We start from the raw sequence: 18,324 nt of genomic DNA on the forward strand, positions 1-18,324 counted from the left end.
TCCCAGAAGATGCCGGGCCAGGATCTATGCAGCCCACCCCCGCTCCTGCCCATAGTAGCACCATTGTAGTTCCCTGCTCAGCTTCAGATATAATGCTTGTCAATTTGTAGACCCACCACTCCCATGTGACACACAATCTCCCTGCCTTCCAGCCCAGGTCCCTGAAGTCTTAGAAGAACCTTCCCTCCAACCCTCAGTAGCCCAATAAACACATTCTGAAGGAATGAATACATCCATTTATTTAACTTTCCCGTGTGCAAGACCTTCTTTGATGGAGTGTCATGGAGGCCCTTGAGGGAGGACTGGGGCAGGGACTTGCGGTTAAGACTTAAGGGCAGGTTTAAAGTCTAGGCTTTGAGTTGGGTGAAAGGGAGCTATTGCAGATTTCAGAGAGGACATAACTGGCCTTAATCTTGCACCATCTTGGGGCTAACACAGCAGATGGGAAATCAAGTGATGCATAAGTATTGGAAATGGTGTGATGGTGGGGGTAGTAAAGATGTAATGTGGAGTAGATGGAGGCTCTGAGCCAGGGAAGGTGGTAGAACCTTCAGTTAAGATTGCGTTGAAGGGCAGAGCTCACACTTTGGGTACAGAGGGAGAGGAGGAAAACACAGCTGCTGCTTCTTTCTTGGGTCAGGTGTCCAAAAAGGAGGGCCATTACTCTCTATCTACCTGATGCCTTGTCTGGGGAGGAGCCTCCACTCTCCCCAGAGGTTTTAGCTTTGGGTCCCGGCTGAAGCCAGAGAAAAATAAGGAGAAAAAAGGAGAAAAAAGCCAAAACAAAACCCCAAAAAACCCCAACAACCATAAAAACCCTGAAGTAAAGTCCATGGTGTGGGGAGCTTGAAGGCCCCCTTCAAGTAGCTCAGGCCTGGCAGCTTGTGCTGGGCTTGCGGGAAGACTCCCTCCCACAGAGGCGAACTAACTCGGGAAGCAAGCCCGAGCTCGCGGAGGGCTTGTGGGTGTGAGGGGCTGGGCCACCAGGGTCAATCAACCGCCCCCACTGCAACCAGACACAGGGGCGTGCTGTCTTTCCGAGCTTGTGGGCTCAGGTGAGGAGCATAGACGCCAACCTGGCCAGGGGCTGCGTCTTCACCCCACGCGCCGCCTGGTGGGACCCGCGCAGGCGCAGTCCTGCTGGCCCGAGGCTGCCCCCTGGCGCCGCCTCACTCTTCCCAAGGGCTCATGTCGGTGTCAATAGCCACGCAGTTGTACGCGGCATAGCGGAGCTTCTCCTCGCACACCTTGGCACTGAGGGAGAGAGGAACACGGTTGGCGCCAGGGGCACCGCAAGGGCCAGTGCAGGGGGGCCTATGGGCGCCGGGGCCCCAGTTAGTGCTCTTCATGACTGGCCATCCTCCTCCATCCTAGGGTGACGCCCCTACCCTGCTCCCCACTCTGTAGGCTCCCCGGCGGCCAGCAGACCCACCTGGCATAGTGTGGTAGGAAGAGGGTGCTGGAACACGTGGAAGATTCCGGCAGCGCGTCTGTGGTTTCGTAGCTGTGGGTGCGGACGGGCCACAGATTAGGAAGAACTGTAGGGACACAGGGTAGGGACACAGCCCCAGTACCTTCGGAAAGCAAGCCCCGACCCGCTCCAGCCACACTCACCCCAGTTTGTCCGGGTAGATGTAGATCCGCGCAGGCAGCCGGCTGCGGCCAGTGACAAAGCGCAGGAAGCGGCTCCGATCCTCTGCATGGAGAAGGTCAGCATCCGCACTGATGGCGGGGAAGGCTCTACAACTCCTCCCCTGCCTCGGTATCCCACAGGTGGAATCCGAACCCAGGCACCACGCTCTCCTTTGCCACTCACCGTTGGTGAAATTGTTCAGCGCTTCCCAGAAGTACTGCACCCGAGTGTCAGATGGCTCGAAGTCCTCAAACCGGGCTGGGGACCAGGTCGGAAATCGAGCTTAGGTCCCAACCTGCCTCGTCCGTAAGGCCCCCGCCCCCACACTGCTGGACCCCCATACTCACTGAGCTTGCGCAGAGCATCCACGGTGACCTCTGGGTCCCCGCACACTTTCTTCTCCAGTTCCTGCCAGGTCAGCAAGTCCAGCACGGCCTGCGGCACCACCTTCAGCAGCCCTGCCTGCATGGCTGCCACCTGGGGAAGGAGGGAGAGGCCTGGCTAGGGAAGAGGGTCCAACTCCCAAGTCAGTGTGTGGTGGGGTACTTGGCCTCCACTCACAGAGATCGTGGGGGCATGATCTCTGTTCAGCATTGGGGGCCATCTCTGAACCCCACTGATAAGCAGGAACATGGGGCAGGGGAATGGTGGGGCCCAGAGTTCTTGCGACTGGGTACTGGGGGCCTATCAGGATAGGCTCTGCCTGTTAGGAGCTGCACAAAGCTCTTGTTCTGCTGGCCTCTGGGTGGTACCTGCTCCTTGCTCTCTTCTAGCCGGGTCTTCTGCACCAGCTGGATGAAGCGGGAACGGTCCTCATATCCCACCACGATGCCTGCACCCCCGGGGATCAACTCTACTACTTGCTGGTCACTCAAAACGGTGGTGAATGTTAGCTCCTTTCCAAATTTGAACTCAAATGTCTCTTTGTCCATTCCTTCCATCACTTCTAAGAGCTTCACCTGGCAGTTGGAGAGAGGGAACGAGGTCGGCCTTTCATTGTGGAGACAGTCCTTGTTTTCTCTCAAGATGCTCACAGGGAAACAGGAGAGGCAGCTAGACAAGGAAGTCCCCATGCAGCCAATGAGGGCAGTGAGGGGGGTTGGAACAAGGACTATGAAAGCATCAAGACAACACCTTGCCAGTCTTGGCTGCCAGAGAAGGTGTCCTGGAAGAAATGACATCTAAGCTGAGACCTAAATGATGGTTGGGAATTTGCCTGGCCACAAGGAAGTCAGGAAAGAGAACAACATGAAAAAAGGTAGAAAGAGCAAAAGGCCTGTGGAAACTGTTTGGCTAGAGCCAAGTGGCCAGAGACACAGAGGTCACATAAAGCTTGTCAGGTTCTGCATTTTACCCTAAGCCTGGGGCAGAGCCACTGAAGGGTTTAAACAAGGGGAAGGAAATGAATTACTCTGGCTGCAAGAATCAGATGGGTTAAGAATGGAGACAGGAACGCTAGGTTTGCAGTCAGTGGTTGTGTCACAAGGGAAGGTGGCCTGAAGCAGGAGGATAGTAGTGAGATGGAAGAAGTGGACAGATGCCAGAGGGAGATGTGATAGAAAGTAGGAGGTAAGGGAGGAGAAGTAGTGGGTGGCACTGAGGGCCCTGGCATGGAAAAGGGGTGGATAGTGGTGCTATTTGGAGACAGGAGCCCTGGAGGGCAGAAGAGCGGGGAGGTGAGGAGGACTGGGCTGAGGCGGAAGTGCCATCTTGGGGCAGATGTCCAGCAGGCAGGTGCACATAAGGGTCCAAGCTTAGGAAAGAAGCTGGAGTTGGAGATAAGGATTTGGGGGCCGCCAGAATAAAGACAGTGGTTGAAGCCATGGGAATAGAAGGAATCAGTAAAGGAGCATGTGTGAGAGTAGAGAAGGTTCAGGACACCCTTGGGGAACAGCGACATTTAGGGGCTGTGCAGAGGAAACACTGAGTCCAGGCCCTACTTACCAGCACGGAGTCCACAGCTGGGAAATCCTTGCTCCAGCTCACCTCCTCCCCAGACAGCTGCTTCCACACAAAACCGGGCAGAGCCAGGACCTATGGGACAAATACCATCGTATCCTCATCTTGGGCTGCCCAGGTTTAGCTAGCCCTTCTTCCTTCTAGGGGCCGGGCTGATCCAATGGAGGCACAGATTTGGCTACTCACCAGGAACTCCTTACCCCGCAGGGCAGCCCCCATCAGCTGTCCGATCCACTCGTATTTGGCAAAGTCTCGGCAGGAGGGGTTGGGCACGTACATGTCCCGGGCCTCCCCAGTGCCATTGCCCTGCTCCCAAGACAAGAGCTATTAGCATGGCATGGAATGGACCCTACTTTATTGCCCCAGATGCTCCAAAGACTTGCCTGCACACCTTCCACCGGAAGCCCCGAGTGGTCCCTCTGATTGTACAATGGCTACTCCTTCCCTGTATGTCCAGAGGCCGCCCTAGGCAACCTGGTCCCTCCTCTGCCCCCTCTCTAGTTCAGAACCTGGGAGGTTTGAAGAGATGAACAGCAAAAACAACTGGAGAAGTAGGGATAGGAGATTACCTGGTTGGCTGTGCGCACAAAGAAGGGCAGAGGCACAGGGGTGTCTGCTGAGCTAGGGCACAACTCTTCTGACATGTCTGCCAGGCTATCCCGAAAACCACCCCCTGAAATGACACACAGATGCTCTCAGCTGGAGCATTCAAGAGCTCCAGCCCCCATAAAGAGGTAATAAACTGGTCCTCTATCCTGATTAGCTGTGACCCCAGAAGCCTCTACCACTCTACATAGGGCAGGATCATCATTATCCTTCCCCAGGGCCTCACCTTGGTCAATGATGCCTTCTGCAATGAATTTACACTCCCACCACTGGTCATAGCGCATGGGCCACCTGTAAGAAGGGGTGGATCTTTGTTTCCATACTGGGTCGGGGCTCAGGATATTTCACCAGCGAGGGACAGGGGCCACAGAAGTAATGAGAAGGGGTTTTAGAGGCAGTGTGCGGAGATGTATAGTTTATGTGTGCCCAGTCCAAGTCCCTCAACCCTCATGCCATACCTGTAGTCCAAGGGCTTTTCGTACTTGTCAGAGGGCTTAAGGCCTTCATAAACCTGGGGGCAGGGAAAGGGAAGGGAGCTGTAGGAAAGTCTCTGTCAAGATCTTGTCCTACTCTGGCCCAAAGGCCTTACTTAGGCCCAGCCCCCACCCCAGACCCTTTACTGACCCTCCCTTAGATCGACCCCATGTGGTCCAGACCTGGGTGAAGACCGCATTCTTGCAGGCAGGGTCCCTTAAGGGGCAGGCACGGTGCTCCATGGCGAGGCGCCGGTTGATGTATAGGCGTGGCATAAAGCTGGGCTTGCTGCTTTCTGAGTCCCGCAGGCACTGGGCCACCAGGCCTGGCCTCTGGCGTGACAGCAGCAGGAATTGCTTCACTTGCTGATGAGGAGATGTGGCCAGAGCAAGACTGGCAGGCAGTCAGTGTCTGTCCAGGCTCTGGAACCTTCCTCCATGCCTGGACCTGATTCCTAACTCTAGTCCATGCCTAGTCCATCCCCAACACCCTCTCCTTCCTTGTTTTCAATCCCTCCTTAGTCCAGCCACCCGGGGGAGCTTTTTAAATGCCCCCCCAATCAAACCTGGTCATCACCTACTTAAAACCCTTCCAATGGCTCCAGGGACCTAGGACATAGTCCCTCCTTCACAGCCTGGCCCAAACTGCCCTCTGCGATCAGGGCCTCCTATTTGCCTACACAGCCTCATCCCCAAGTTATACACACATCTACCTGGGGCGCTTCTCTCGTCATCTTTGGCAGCTAATAACTCCCAGTGTTCACCTTCCATGCAGCTTCCCTGTCTATGCTGTTACTTCTCCTCCCCCAGTTCTTGTACATTTCACACACTGTCTGGGAGAACGGCATCCCAAACACTACATTTTAATGATCTGTGTCTGGCTTTCTTCCTACAATCCTAGAGCCCAACAAAGGTCCAGGCCTAGAGTAGCTTTTAAGAACCCTGTAGAAGAGAGAGCACTTGCATGAGCAGAAGGGAGGAGCCCACTGCTGACACCACTACTAGGCGGGCCAGGCTTACCTTAATCTCACTGAAGGTGCCCAGCGTGTGGTCCCAGGCAGGTACCAGGTGGTGCAGGACACTGTCCAGGATCTTTATGAATCTGGGGTGAGTGGGTAAATAAAGATGGTGCAATTAAAGAGGATGGCATGGATTTAAGACTCCCTCACTCCCCAACACACAAGGACAGGAGAAGGTGGGGCCCAGGGGCTGCTCAAAGTGGAAGAGCTTACAGTATAGGGCCTGGGGAACCTCCTTCCTACTGACGAATGAGGCTCAGGACTAGGGGAAAGGAAGGGCTGGGCAGGCACAGGACCACAGCCACCTCTGCAGGAGAACAGCTCTGCGGTACAGAATTTCAGGGTCCGTGCCTTCCAGACGTGGGTATCGCACCAGACTGGTTGGCTGGAACAGGTCTGCATTCAGCCCTAGTTCCCGCTGTCTAGACGACTTGATCTTGATCCCTCGAAGACGCACATCAATCCCATCATCTGGGGGAAGAAGTTATTTAGGGCACCTGCTGCCTCCTCGGCCCTTAGACCTGAGAGTGGCCCCTGAATGCTCAGGCTTTCAGAAACTTGGAGCCTTTGAGACGCCTTTCTACTTATCTGACTTTGATTATTATATTCTTTGTGGGTTTCTCCATCCCTCACTATATTGCAAGGCCTGAGGATCCCAACTCAGTTCCTCTTCCAGGTAAGCCCAACCACCTGGCAGCTTTAAGGCAGGCCTACACCTGGCGCCTCCCACATGGCTCAGACCCAAAGCTTCACCTCCCAGAGAGAGTTCAGCTATTCCCCCCATCCCAACTCCAAGCCCATTGCTTCTCCACACTTGCTGCCAACTAGCCACTGTCTATACACTGGGGCTCCCTTTCCCTCCTTAGAGCCTGAAGCCCCACCTCGGCACTCGACGATGCGGATCTCGATGACTGGGAGGTGAACGGTCATGTCCTCCAGGACACACACATCCCCGATCAGGGTCCTGACGAGATGGATGAGAGGCACTCTGAGTACCCCTTGCCTTCAGGGATTGCTGGGCTCTCACTTGACTTTCTGCTTCCAAATGGGGCCAGGCCCCATTGCTAGGATCATGCCCCATTCTCCCTCCCAGACCAGCCTGTTCACTCACTCGTCAATGCTCACGTCACTCAGCTTCTTCAGGTTGTCCCCTTCGCCCCCATAGATCACTACTCGCTTAGGCATAAAGTTGTCATCTGTGGTATCCACTGTGAGCAGTAGCTTCCTGAGTGGTCAGAGGATGCACATGGGTGTCTGTACACTTACAGGCATGGGGCCCGCCCACTCTGTCCTACCTCAGAGCCCACTCACTTGACAATGGTGCCCTTTTTCATGGTAAGCCGTACCCAGTGCTGGCACTGGGACCCATCACTCTCCCAGTAGGTGTCTGCATTGCTGTCTGTCAGGCAGGACACATTGAACTCTTCCTGGGGAGGGGCAGAGAAGTGGAGACAGTGTTTACCCCACTCCCTGAACATGGAGGCTTAAAAGCACAGCTGGTATGGGTAGAAGTGTCTAGGCATTCCCACAAGACTTCCAAAATGGGGTGCTGGAATGAGTCTGGCCTGTGGGAATTCAGGTTTGGCCCTGGCCTAAAGGTGAGGGTTCTGGATCTAGCAAGAAATGACCTCTTGCTTGGGGTGGGAGGAGTCCCAGAACCCACCGTGTAGGAGGAAACGTCTATGCTCTCCACATACTGCTTCACGCTACCCAGGTTCTCATCCTCCTTGCCCAGGTGGTCGTACAAGAAGTGGATCAGGTCCTCGTCGCACTCGTAGGTCCACGTCGGGGGCACATAGCTAAGCAACCCCAAGTCCCTAATTAGGCCAGGCCCAGACCTGGAGATTCTTCCTCCCTATCCCACCCCAGCTCACTCACAGTAATCTCTGTACAGCTTCCGTATATGCCTCCGCTGGCTGGGGCTTTGATCCAAGGCGATGAGAGTATGCCAGGTCCACCACCTGTTCCCATCTGTGGGCACGGAGTGGGGGACGGGGAGACATCAGTGGGCAGCGGGGTAACCCCAGGGAGCTTTCTCCGGAGCTCCATCTCACCATACTGGGCGTCCAGAAGCTCCACCCCATTTCCACTCAGGTCCCGCCCCTTCCTGCCTTTAACCCTGCCTTCACTCCCTATCCCACCTCCCCGCCTGTGTCAGCTTAGTTCCCAACCCTTCGGGGCCGAGCAATCCCGCAGCAAGCCCCGCCCTTTCAAGTGCAGGACCTGAGCACGGGTCGGTAGTCCACGCCGAAAAGCTGCTGCTGCCGTTGGAGGTGGTCTGGAGTGTCGATAGGTACGAGGCGGGCCCCGCCCTCCGCCGGTCGGCACACCAGCAGCCAGCCTTCGTTCAGCCCGCAGTCACCCAGGTGTTCTGCCAGCTGCTCCTGCCGGGACGCGCAAGACGGGGACAGCCGTCTGGGAACTGCCCAGCGCCCTGCCCAGCCCAGCCCAAGGCAAAGGACACGGAACGCAGTGCTCCCTCAAGTTGGGGGATGGGAAGGGAACGGCCTGGAGCTGCCCTGGCGCCAGGGGTCTTCTGCGGGGCCCAGGGCAGGCCAGGGAGTACCTTGGTCAGCTTCACCCAGAGCCCCTGGCCGTTGCACAGTTCCTCGCCGGTAGTTCGCACGCAGGCGCCGCGCCGGAGCTCAATGCTGTCTCGGGCCGCACGGAGGGGCCCGGAGCCGGTACCAGGGGCGGAGCCCGCCGCTCCCACACGCAGCCCCAGGCCCTCCGCCTCCCACACGGGCAGCAACACGCGCGACGGACCCGCTGGGTCCTTGTAAAGCTTGTAGAGCACCTCGCGTGGCACGAAGGCCAGCGCCGCCGGCAGCGGCCGTCCAGCGCGGAGGCTCTGCGCTGCCTCTGCCAGGAAGCGCACGCGGCCCAGCAACTGCCGCGGGGACTCTAGAGCCGCGCCCGGTCCTGGGCCTGCCATGGTTAAGTGGCAAAGGAGAGCCCAGGAGCGGCGGTTCGGCTCCTGGAGCCGCAGCCGCGAAGGCTGACCAAGCTTCCCACCACGCTCGGCCCCGCCTTCGGCCAGCCTTCGCCGTAAGTTCTGGACTAAGGGCACCCAGAGCGCCTGCCGTATTTCCCTGTGTACTCAGATACTTAAACTTACTACAAACCAATGTACCTCGTGCTGAGCCAACCAGACCCAAGTTCAGTTGTCTTTACCTGATCCATCTCTCCCTGTCTGTCCTCTTTGCTTCCACCATTTTATACCCTCATTGAACCGCTATCCTATCTAGGCTGGATCATGGGAACAGACATTTTTCTGGTTCTCTGGCCCGTTTTTGCATTCCCACCCTGACGAGTCACACACAACCAGAAGACTCTAAAAATCTAACAGACATCCTCTTAGCTCCTCATCCTAGGGGCAGTATTGCTAAAATATTTGGGAGAATAATCCCCTCCTTAGCCCTGCCACTGATAGGAGCCTTGAGTTGTTCAGCGCTCATCCTGGTTGTTACTCCTAATCCTAGGACACTGGTGATCATTATCCAGTTTCTCCCAGTAATTCTGAACCAGATGAGAGGAAAGGTCCAATGCGGGAAGATAGGTCCAAGGTGGGTAGATAGGATGGAGGCAAAAAAAAAAAAAAAAAAAAAAAAAGGAGCTGTTGGTGAAGTATAAGGAAACTTTGTCTCCCACCCTCCCTGGCAAACAGTTTTTTAAAAAGTTTTTTTGAGATATAATTCATATTCCATATAAGTCACCCATTTAAAATGTATGATGGTTTTTTATATATTTTTAAAATAGTAAAATAAGTGTAAATTTGCTGAGTTAACCACTTTACGAGTACAATTACCTATTTCCAAAACTTTTTCATCATTCCAAACAGCAGGGCTTTCTCTTTAAGCAATAACTCCTCATGGCCTACTTGATAAACTCTAATCTACTTTCTGTCTCTATGAATTAGCCTATTCTAGATATTTCATAAATGGAACCATATAATATTTTCCTTTTGGGTCTGTCTTATTTCACTTAGAATAATATTGCAACAATATCATAGCATGAATAGAACTTAATTTCTTTTTATGGGTCGACTAATACTGTGTTTTATGTATACACTACATATCGTTTATCCATTCATCCGTTGATGTACATTTGGATGGAAACTTTGTTTTGATTTAGTTTTCAAATAATCAAAGTTATCAAGAAAGAAATCATTTTTGATCCCGTGTAATTCTGACGATTTTCCTTTTATTTTCTCCTTAGAAAGCTGGAAACATAGTGCCGCTCTTCCCTTTTCTCCAAGCTGTTTGTATGCTACGGTGCTACTACAGAATAAAGTGGATAAGTGAATCTCATAAGGGCATGCATGACCTGGACTCTGAAGACACCTCTAGCCTCTTTAATTCCAGCAGATGGGTCTTCTGGTTCCCACAATAGCCATTTGTTCTTTTGCCTCTTCTTTTTGCACCTGCTGTTCCCTCTATTTGGAACACCCCTACTGCTTTCCCTAGTTCCAGGAAGAGCCCTTGCTAGCTACTTCTAGTTTTTTCCTCTTGAAACATTTACTATTATGATCGCTGATCCACCAGTCTGTAGCTCCTTAAAGGAAAGGGCTGTCTTGGTGACCACTGTTAACTTCTGCATCTACTATATATAGTGCCCGCCTCTTAGTAGGTAATATAAATATATATTTTAAAAAGACTTATTCTAAGGAGAGTGAGAGAGAGATACCGGACTGTGCCTGCGCACACTTGAGTTCCGGGTAGCGGCAGAGGGAGAGAATCCCAAGCCGACTCCCAGAGGAGTGTGGGGGTCCCACTGAGGACTCAGTCTCAGGACCCATGATATCATGACCTGAGCCGAAATCCCAAGCCGCACACTTAACCAACTGAGCCACCCAGGTGCCCCGGTAACGTAAATATTTAATTATTTCATTTCCCTGTAGAGCTTGGTTCTTTAATCCACTGTGTGCCTGCCTGGTCGCCAGGCCTAAGATTGTTAGAATCATGGAGCATGGGAGTAAAAGTGAGTCTCGGCTGAAACTCTCGGATTTCCAGACCATCAGAGGAGAGGAGATTCCTGATGCCACGGTAAGGTGTAGTTATTTGCGGAGTTCTTGGCGGTGGGGAGGGTAGGAGAAGCGTGGGGGCGTTTGTTGCTGCGACGCTACAGCGGATTTTACGGTGGAGAAAGGTTGTCGGGGGTCCTACCGGCAGCACCCAGGGCAGCCCCGGAGCTAATGCCAGTGTCTGATCATGTGACTTTCAACATGGCGCCGACCCTGGCTCCCTCCAGGAAGGGGTGGAGCCTGATCTCACAGACTCTGGTTGACGTTACGGTGGAGACTCTGCTCGCAGTTACCCAAGGCTTATCATGGAGGCGAACGGTTCGGGGTGAGTTCTCTGCACCACTTGGTATGGCCGGCGTGGTTTCTGACCTGACTCTTCCAACTCAGGAATCTGTCCCTATACCCCTCTTTCCCGACCTTGGAGAGTTCCCAACCCGATTCCTGTCTCTGGAATCCCTAATCCTCTACACATGGATTCCTGAGACTCGTTTAGGGGATGCCTCCAGGATTTTCTAATCCTCAGTTAGGATCCGTATTTTGGGACCGTCTTCTCTGATTTCTCAGTGTACCCTAGCCTGGGATCCACCAGCTTCCGAACCAGCCAACTGGTAGCCCTGTTCCTGAGGTTTTCTGGTCCAAAGACCCTGATCAGTTCCTACTGGGCTTTCATTACGCCCTTCCCCCAGTTTCTCCAGTGGCTTTGAACTTGGGGGAGTTGGGGCTGTGTGGAAGATAGAGGCCCCAGCGCGGGCCCTTCTAGTCTTGTGCACCATCTGATAGGCAAAGAAGAAATGGAATGGGCGGGGAGCCACAGCTTAGGAACTGGCTGGAGAAGGCAGATAGTGGTGTCAGAATGAATCCGCCTTAAGAACCCGGGCCTTTCCCAACTCTTGTCCAAGCTTACTGACACCTACCCCTTCCCCCTCCTGATCTCCAGATCCCAGGGTTTTCCAGAGCTGAAGAATGACACGTTCCTGCGAGCAGCCTGGGGAGAAGACACAGACTATACTCCCGTTTGGTGCATGCGGCAGGCAGGCCGCTATTTACCAGGTGAGGGTCGGGCCCAGGAATCCAAGTGAAACTCTGGAGAGTGAAAAGATTTTTGAGGGGCAGGGGAGGGATCCAGAGGTTCCTCAGAGTTGGGCCCAGCTTTCCCTATTCTGTCTGCAGAGTTTAGGGAAACTCGGGCTGCCCAGGACTTTTTCAGCACCTGTCGCTCCCCAGAGGCCTGCTGTGAACTGACTTTGCAGGTGAGGCCTCTATGAAAAAGGGAGGTATTTATGCCCTCAGTTTGCCTTCTAGTAACCTGTCTTCTATTCCCTACAGCCACTGCGTCGCTTCCCTCTGGATGCTGCCATCATCTTCTCTGACATCCTTGTTGTACCCCAGGTACCCATTCAAACCTGATGGGTAAGAAAGAGTAAAGGTGGGACGCCTGGGTGGCTCAGTTGGTTGGACGACTGCCTTTGGCTCAGGTCAGATCCCGGAGTCCTGGGATCGAGTCCCGCATCGGGCTCCCAGCTCCATGGGGAGTCTGCTTCTCCCTTTGATTTCTCCTCGCTCATACTCTCTCTCACTACCTCTCTCTCAATAAATAAATAAAAATCTTTAAAAAAAAAAAAAAAAAAAAAAAAAAAGAAAGAGTAAAGGTAGCCAAGGCTCAAGATAAGCACTTATCTACACTGGACAGATGGAAAAACTGGGCTGAAAGAGATGGGAGTTTGACCAAGTTTCATTTTCCTTTTCTTCCTTCTTGACATGGGCTGAACAGAGCCTTTTCTCCTAGAGTTATAGGTAGGAAATCCAGGTATTTTCTTCCTTGCCAGGCACTGGGCATGGAGGTGACTATGGTACCTGGCAAAGGGCCCAGCTTCCCAGAGCCATTAAGAGAAGAACGGGACCTAGAACGTCTCCGGGATCCAGCAACAGTGACCTCCGAACTGAGCTATGTGTTCCAGGCCATCACCCTTACCCGACAACAGCTGGCTGGGCGTGTGCCGCTGATTGGCTTTGCTGGTGCCCCGGTAATGTGGAACAAGGCAGGGACTTGGGCATGGGGAGATCATTCTGGTGGGTCTGGTGTAGACAAGGGAAGTAGGTATCAGTCTGGCTTCTACACCTATGACATTCTCTTTGTATCCTTTTTGCAGTGGACTCTGATGACATACATGATTGAGGGTGGCGGCTCAAGCACCATGGCTCAGGCCAAGCGTTGGCTTTACCAGAAACCACAGGCTAGTCACCAGCTGCTTCGCATCCTCACTGATGCTCTGGTCCCATATCTTGTGGGACAAGTGGCTGCTGGTGCCCAGGTGGGTCCTGAGGGAGAGGAATAGACTTGGGGTCTAGAAGAATGAGAAGCAGTATGGTTCCCTACACCTGAGAGGTTGTCGGGGGTCCTACTGGCAGCATAATGCCCAGCAGGAAAGAAGCTTGGCCTACGACGATCTGACTGGAGTACCTAGGTCCAAACTTGTCATTGACATTGGCAGTGCTAATATGCATTCAAAGACCAAAGCTCGCACTGGTATGTGGAGAAAGCAGAACTTTTTGAATGGAACTGGATTTATAGGCTTAGGCAGTATGAGGGTCTGAAGTTACTCGGGAGAAATTGAGACACGTCGTGTGTGTGGGGTGTGAGATACTTTGTGTGTTATGTATTTGTCTTTACCATCCCCTCCTCCCCTCCAACTGTAGGCACTGCAGCTCTTTGAGTCCCATGCAGGGCATCTTGGCCCACAGCTCTTCAGTAAGTTTGCACTGCCCTACATCCGTGATGTGGCCAAGCAGGTGAAGGCCAGGCTGCAGGAGGCAGGCCTGGCACCAGTGCCCATGGTAAGGATGGGGATGGAGTAAGTGAAGGTGGGCCTGGGGAATGGTCAGGGACTGAAGTGACCACTGGAGGGCAGCAGAGGCGCAGCCAAGATAAGTTAGTGGGCAAAGGCAGGCCTTTTGTTGCCTCAGAAATCTGTCCTTTCCCTCAGATCATCTTTGCTAAAGATGGACATTTTGCCCTGGAAGAGCTGGCCCATGCTGGCTACGAGGTGGTTGGGCTTGACTGGACAGTGGCCCCAAAGAAAGCCCGGTGAGTGACAGAGGATGAGGTGGAGAGGGAGCAGCTGCCACAAGAGCAGTCACCAGGACATGGTACTGACTTTGCTTTCAGGGAACGCGTGGGGAAGACGGTGACCTTGCAGGGCAACCTGGACCCCTGTGCTCTGTATGCATCTAAGGTAACCAGGGTCCCTACATGTGTGTGTATATACTCCCATGGCTGTGAACATGGTTGTATTACTGTGTGTGTCTTTATTGCATGTTTGTCCCACTGTTCGTTTCGTGTGAGCTCTAGGAAAGCAGGAATTTCTTTTTATAGTTGTCTGGCCCATACTAAGCATCCAGTAAACTGTTTTGAATTAATGACTGAATGAATAACATGGAGTAGAAGCATGCCTACGTGCTGTCATGGTTATGCATAGGGAGTACAGGGGAGTGCTGGCCCCCCTGTAGCCAATGCCCTGTTGGTCCTCCAGGAGGAGATCGGACGGCTGGTGCAGCAGATGCTGGATGACTTTGGGCCGCAGCGCTACATTGCCAACCTGGGACATGGACTTTACCCTGACATGGACCCAGAACACGTGGGGGTCTTTGTGGATGCTGTGCATAGACACTCACGTCTTCTTCGACAGAACTGAGCACACACCTTTTCTCTCAGCTACCACTAACAAAGATGATTGATTGTTTCCAGGAGAATAAAAGTTCCAGAGGTGGAGTCTGACATACGGTTTCATCTGTGGAAGATCTTTGCTCTTATCTTCAGTTCCTTCTTAGCTTCTGCTTCTTCCCTGGGGCCCCTTTCTGCATCTTCTCCAAGTCTTAAGAGCTCAGATATCAGTGAATATGTACTGTAGGACCCAATGTCAGGGCCCTCACTACCATTTTGCTCTCACCTCTCCGAGCCTGAGGGCTAGGTAGGATTGGGTAAAGCTTCTTAGCAGCTGAAGCTGTGACATTTGCAGAGTAATGGGGTCCCCACAGCATACGAGGCCAAATTGACAGAGCTTTGTGTCTGGGGATGGAAGGGGGTGTAGGTCAGAGAGGGACACAGAAATTGCTAGAATATTTTAGAGAGTCCCCTTGAGGAAGATGGAATCTAGGTGAGCAGGGAGAAGCTTGAGAGGACTTCAGCTTTGACACCAAAAGATGGTGGGGGAAGAGGGTGTGGACATAAAGACTCAGGGTTAGGGTGCTTAGGAGTAGAGACAGACTTGCATCTTTGAGGGGAGAAGGCCTTTGAAGCAAAAAGGCCTTATTGCACTCAGGGTTGCTCTGCATTCTTTTCTGAGTATACCCTCCAATTTTCTCAGGACCTTGGTGTTTCTGCCCATCGTAGTGGTACCTACTTCCTGGGACAAGGTCTGAAGTGCCTGTGAGCTCTGGAGAGGGGAGTGGTGTGTCAGGAAATTCTTCATTTGTCATTCCACATCTCCTTAGACCACTAGGGACCCACTGTACTAGAGGCGCAACCAATTCCTTGTTCCAGCCTAGGGCAATGCAGAAGAGAAAGAAGAGCCCCATTTATTGAGAGAACACAATTCTGATTTTAGAAAAATGGTATTTTCTGTGATCCATGATTTATTCATAGAAAAGCACTGTGAGTTCACATACTTGCTAAAAAATGGCAATCGTGATACAGAAATGGGAGTGGCTTCTTTTTTCTTTCTTTCTAACCAACCTATTGGGCTGAGAGGTTGTAGGGGCCCATGGCTGGATAGTAAGATTTAAGTAGCCACAGACAGCAAAAACGACTTACTGGTTAGTGTGAAGGGGCGAAAAAAGTGACATTTTGTCAAAGAAAGGAACATAAAGCAGAGAGGTCCTTAGTTCACACTCTAGCTATACCACCCCTTCCCTATCACACCCCACCCCCCACTTGGGAACTAAAACATGAAACAGTAAACACCAAGACACACTGGCATCCAGATGACTCTTCTGAAAGCCCATGCTACCTGCTATAACAATTCCAGGCTGAGCACAGGGGTCAGGAAGGTAGCAGGAATAGGATACACTGTGGAGGTCAGCTAGGGCTAAGACAGGCATTGCCTACTAGGGGTAGAAACTACTCAGAAAGGGAAAGGCCAAATGCATTCCAGCCCCAGCCTCCAAAACAGTGACCAGTGGGCAGGCAGAGGAAGCTTGAGGTAGAAAGGCAAGGGAAGAAAGCAAGTACAGGGCAAGAAGAGAACTGGAGCTGAAGGAGTCACTCTTAGGGCAGACGGAGACTAGTGCTTAAGAGCTTGCTGAGAAAGCGGTGAGTAAGGGAGGCAAAGAGATGGGGAACGTGTCCAGCGAGTGAGTGAGATGAGGAATGGGGAAGAGAGATCTGGCAAAAAAAGAAAGGGACACATTCATGCAGATTCTGAAACATAAATTCACACATACTTATATGTCAAAATATCCAGTTACACATATAAAGACAGACCAAAGGAGAGCAAGCATACACACACACACACACACGTTCATACACATGCATCTGTGCGCGCCCCCCCACTGAACATGCATTGACAGACAGGTGTACACACACAGGTATGTATGTGTACATGTTCACAAATGTGTATACCCTCACACACAACTCACAGTCCAGCACACAGACAATGTACTGACACACAAACCCGACAGACACACATAAGTACATGTGCAAGACAGGTATGCACAGATCTATGCACAGAGACACACGTACTTAGCCATACAGATATGTATACACACATACATAGTTTGAGATAAAACCAGACACTCTCTAACACAAAGGTGACCAGAGTAGATTAACGTTAATGAGCTCAGTGGCCTCCCAGACCTTTACCTCCCCCTGCACTTACTTCTCAGGAGCTCAACAGGTTCTTAGGCTGTGTGTGGCAGGAGTGAGAGCTTCACTGTCCTTGAGGCTTCATGAGGCAAGAGTCTAAGTCCAGTCCTGGCCCTGGCCCTCTCCCACCACTGGGCTATATAGATGCCCTGTGTCTGCAGGCTGGGGTTTCTGCATAGACTAGACCTGGGATTTATGCTAACCGGTCATTGTATTCCCCACCACCCCCACTCTTCCACTGCAAACTGTATATATTCTGCAAGGGAAACCTGAGAAATGGTTGTGTCTCCTCAGAAAACAAGCCTATCTTCCCACCCACAGCTACTTCAAGTACCCATCAAATTAGAACCAGAATTATAAATAGTTACAACTTTACAGTGTAATTGGCAACACATATACTATAGTATTTACAGTACCATAAATGCTTCTGTTTCTCTGGTTAAGCGATCCCTGAGACGGAACAGTGTTCTGTGTTTGCCAAGGGAGAGCGGGCCAATGCCCAGGACACGCAGGATACAGGGGCGTGAGGTGGCATGTTGTGGGGTTTCTGATCGATCTGCAGGGCCCAGCTCCTTCAGGAAGAGTGGGCTGTAGTGAGAACTCTGCCAAGGAAGGCATATTGGCTAGAGTTGGACTCTCCCATGCTTAGCCCTGTGGTGCTTTGGCTTCAGCCACAGGCGCTCAGAGTCCTCTCAGGGTGGTCAAATGTTTCAGTGTCCTTGGCCTGACCTGTGGTACCTGGGAGCCCAGGCTGCCCTGGCAATGAGTTGTTTGCTTTCTCAGCCAAAGCGCTCTCGAACCAGCAGCATCAGCTTCTTCTTGCCCTTGTAGATTTGTTTGAGGTTGTCGATGAACTGGGCAAACTGCAGGTGACCGTCCTGGGGCAGCAGGAAGGTCTCCCGAGCCTTGCTCAGAAACTCGATGAACTCTCCGTAGTGGCGAGGGCTGATGTGTGTCAGGCGTGAGTGTGTAGTGTTGATATAGGCATTGATGGTGGCATCCAGCAACTGGCGCAGTGGAGCTTTGTCAGTTGACATGAGCTTTCCAGAGCTGCGGCGGCCTGGGATGCCCGCCAGGCCGGGGGCCGTCACTGTACAGCGCCGCAAGATGTCTGAAAGCACTGTGGCGCAGTGCACACTCTTCACCACCAGGGGGATGAGGGCTGCCAGCTCGTTCTTGCCCAGAGAGTGGCTCAGGGCACACGCCCAGAGCACATCATTGATGGCTGGATGGGTATCCTGGTTGTAGGCCAGGTTGAGATGGCTCATGGCCAGGGAGGCCAACTTGAAGGCACGTAGCGGGTAGCCACGGAGCTCCATGTAGCGGGCAATGGTGAACAGTTGTGAATGTGTCATGCCGCCGGTGGCAGCATCAATGGCGATCTGGTAGGCTGCCTCAAAGGCGATGTGGTCTTTCTCACAGAGTGTAAGGGCTGACAGGGCACAGCTCTGGGGATCCTTCATGGCACACTGTAGGGCCAGCGTGCGAGCACAGCTAGCCAGCTCCTCCCGCTGTGGATAGTCAAGACTGAGGCGCAGGATAGTGGTGTGGGATACAGCTGTGGCAGCCACAATGCTAGTAGCTTCGGTGGGGGTGAAGAGTGTGTACCAGCTCTGCAAAATGCTCACCAGGGCCCGCACACCTGTCAGGGAGAGCCTGAGCTCAGCTGTGGCCATCCGGGTCCCGATCCAGGTCTGCCCAGATGACTGACCCTTTGGGGGTCAGAACTTGGCCTGCAGAGATGAGTTATC

The 18,324-nt window shown here is 52.8% G+C and overlaps 3 protein-coding genes across 5 annotated transcripts in view; 1 reads left to right on the forward strand and 2 right to left on the reverse strand.

The window, feature by feature from the left end:
• Positions 1–221: 221 nt before the first annotated feature.
• On the reverse strand, positions 222–8,720 carry HECTD3 (HECT domain E3 ubiquitin protein ligase 3). Of its 2 annotated transcripts, none has more exons than XM_059374564.1 (21): positions 8,257–8,720; positions 7,914–8,074; positions 7,569–7,661; positions 7,354–7,489; positions 7,002–7,117; positions 6,802–6,915; positions 6,572–6,654; positions 5,996–6,161; positions 5,692–5,773; positions 4,855–5,037; positions 4,657–4,709; positions 4,425–4,489; positions 4,162–4,265; positions 3,779–3,898; positions 3,578–3,667; positions 2,386–2,592; positions 1,981–2,110; positions 1,817–1,891; positions 1,615–1,696; positions 1,433–1,504; positions 222–1,254 (listed from the first exon to the last, which is right to left on the reverse strand). In XM_059374564.1, exons 1-21 carry the CDS (start codon positions 8,623–8,625, stop codon positions 1,170–1,172), a joined length of 2,586 nt encoding a protein of 861 aa, XP_059230547.1. In that variant the 5' UTR covers positions 8,626–8,720; the 3' UTR covers positions 222–1,169. The 2 variants fall into 2 exon arrangements, with proteins under 2 accessions (XP_059230547.1, XP_059230546.1); XM_059374563.1 differs by having other exon boundaries at positions 1,615–1,722.
• A 2,211-nt stretch (positions 8,721–10,931) lies between these two features.
• Positions 10,932–14,488, forward strand: UROD (uroporphyrinogen decarboxylase). Of its 2 annotated transcripts, XM_059374565.1 has the most exons (10): positions 10,932–11,038; positions 11,651–11,763; positions 11,884–11,963; positions 12,040–12,102; positions 12,540–12,737; positions 12,864–13,025; positions 13,411–13,548; positions 13,698–13,798; positions 13,880–13,946; positions 14,244–14,488. In XM_059374565.1, the coding sequence occupies exons 1-10, from the start codon at positions 11,019–11,021 to the stop codon at positions 14,403–14,405; spliced, it is 1,104 nt and encodes a 367-aa protein (XP_059230548.1). In that variant the 5' UTR covers positions 10,932–11,018; the 3' UTR covers positions 14,406–14,488. The 2 variants fall into 2 exon arrangements, with proteins under 2 accessions (XP_059230548.1, XP_059230549.1); XM_059374566.1 differs by lacking the exon at positions 11,884–11,963 and having other exon boundaries at positions 10,933–11,038.
• An 837-nt stretch (positions 14,489–15,325) lies between these two features.
• The window catches only part of ZSWIM5 (zinc finger SWIM-type containing 5), a 218,529-nt gene continuing 215,530 nt past the window's right edge, over positions 15,326–18,324 (reverse strand). Inside the window, exon 14 of the mRNA XM_059374562.1 lies at positions 15,326–18,215. Within this exon, the coding sequence (XP_059230545.1) occupies positions 17,353–18,215 (863 nt within the window). The 3' untranslated portion in view covers positions 15,326–17,352. The remainder of the gene's footprint in view (positions 18,216–18,324) is intronic.

The sequence above is a fragment of the Mustela nigripes genome, chromosome 14, assembly GCF_022355385.1.
Source record: "Mustela nigripes isolate SB6536 chromosome 14, MUSNIG.SB6536, whole genome shotgun sequence".
Classification (NCBI taxonomy): domain Eukaryota; kingdom Metazoa; phylum Chordata; class Mammalia; order Carnivora; family Mustelidae; genus Mustela; species Mustela nigripes.

Excerpts from the sequence above, each read along its gene's own strand:
- HECTD3 (XM_059374563.1), bottom strand. The coding sequence starts at position 8,625 with ATGGCAGGCCCAGGACCGGGCGCGGCTCTAGAGTCCCCGCGGCAGTTG. Across the intron at positions 4,710-4,854 it reads AGAATGCGGTCTTCACCCAG|GTTTATGAAGGCCTTAAGCC; the intron begins GTCTGGACCACA and ends CCCTGCCCCCAG. Across the intron at positions 3,899-4,161 it reads TTGTGCGCACAGCCAACCAG|GGCAATGGCACTGGGGAGGC; the intron begins GTAATCTCCTAT and ends TCTTGGGAGCAG.
- UROD (XM_059374565.1), top strand. The coding sequence starts at position 11,019 with ATGGAGGCGAACGGTTCGGG. Across the intron at positions 11,039-11,650 it reads ATGGAGGCGAACGGTTCGGG|ATCCCAGGGTTTTCCAGAGC; the intron begins GTGAGTTCTCTG and ends CCTGATCTCCAG. Across the intron at positions 11,964-12,039 it reads GCTGTGAACTGACTTTGCAG|CCACTGCGTCGCTTCCCTCT; the intron begins GTGAGGCCTCTA and ends TATTCCCTACAG.